A 1,309-nucleotide genomic window follows, 5' to 3' on the forward strand; every position below is an offset into this window, starting at 1 on the left:
GCCTTCTGCGCCCACTCGGCCCCTGGGGCCTGGCTCCGGGGCTGCCCTAGCCAAAGGCGGCGGCCCCCGCCTGGCAGGCCTCTGCATGAAGGGGATCCTCACGGGTGACTTCTGCGTCTTGTGCTGCTTGGCCAGCAGGGCCCTTGCTGGAGTCTTGGGCACTGGGGAGGCCCTGGGGCCGGGCAGGGGCCCTGCAGGCTGGGCAGCAGGGGGTGACCTCCTGGGCAGAGGCTGGGAGGCCGGTGAGGTCTGAGAGGAACTTGACGATGGGGTCTTGGCAAGGCGGGCTGGTGGTGTGGCACTTCTCTGCGGGGGGCTGAGTGTTGCCAGCTCTGAGATCTTGCCAGGCCGGTGCAGGCTCCTAGACCGCTGCTGCCCTGGGTTGGGGGCTTTGGTGGGGGCTGCCGGCTGCACGGGGCTGGGCGCTCCCATCTTTCTTGCCACAATGCGGGAACCAGGGGCACCTCTGGGCTGTGCCCGGGTGGCCGGGGTGGGCATGTAGATCACTGTATGTCCCCGGAGCACCGCCGGCACCCCATTTGGGGCCTTCTGAGTGCCACGCGGCTTCTCCGGCCCGCTGCTGCGCTGGGTGAGGGCCTCTTCTGGTTTCTCTGGCCGCAGGGCACCACCCGCTTGGCGCTCTGCCCTTGGCCGACACCCCTTCCTATGCACAGTGGGCTGCAGGGTGGAACCCACAGACTGCCCTGTTGCAAAGGACAGAACAGAATCAGACTCTGAGGAGGCCTCACGTGCAGCCGCCGCTGCGGCCTGGTGCAGCCATGTGGCAACAGAGTTGGCACCCTCCTGGATGGCACGCCACTCGATGCTGTCCAGGTCTGAGGCATGGTCTGAGCTGGCCGCCTCCTCACCGCGCTCCCGGGGCCCTTCTGCTGCACGCTCCTTTGGCTGGGCCTCTCGGGGTGGGTGGCGCCTTGGGCCGGACACCTGGGGCTGGCGCCTGGGCAAGGCTGAGCCTATGCAACGCCTGAGCAGCTCTGCCTCAGCCCGAGGGCTGGGGCAGCCATCCTTCCTGCCCCCAGGGACCAGGTCCTTGGTGAGCCCTGGCTTGTGGACCCGGGGCCGACTGGCCATGCACTCGGAGGGCTCAGGTTCGCTGAGGGAGCTGGCGGAGGAGCTCAGGGAGTAGCACGGTGGTGTCTCATCTGCAATGAGGCTGGGCTGGGCCCGGGCAGGCGGTGCCGCCTTGGGTGCAGCCTTGGGCACAGCCTGCACCTCCTTCCTGGCACCAGTCGGGCGCTCCCTCTTGACCGCCCGGGGGCTCGCAGATGCCCGCCGTGGGGGGGCTGCT

At 69.1% G+C, this 1,309-nt stretch overlaps 1 protein-coding gene across 1 annotated transcript in view; it reads right to left on the minus strand.

The window, feature by feature from the left end:
- APC2 (adenomatosis polyposis coli 2) overlaps nt 1-1,309 on the minus strand; it is a gene marked incomplete at its 5' end in the record, with an annotated part of 19,043 nt that overhangs the window by 1,083 nt on the left and 16,651 nt on the right. The window contains one exon of the mRNA XM_010844633.1: nt 16-1,309. Coding sequence (XP_010842935.1) covers nt 16-1,309 — 1,294 coding nt within the window. The remainder of the gene's footprint in view (nt 1-15) is intronic.

The sequence above is a fragment of the Bison bison genome, unplaced genomic scaffold (genome assembly GCF_000754665.1).
Source record: "Bison bison bison isolate TAMUID 2011002044 unplaced genomic scaffold, Bison_UMD1.0 scf7180017864203, whole genome shotgun sequence".
NCBI classification, from domain to species: domain Eukaryota; kingdom Metazoa; phylum Chordata; class Mammalia; order Artiodactyla; family Bovidae; genus Bison; species Bison bison.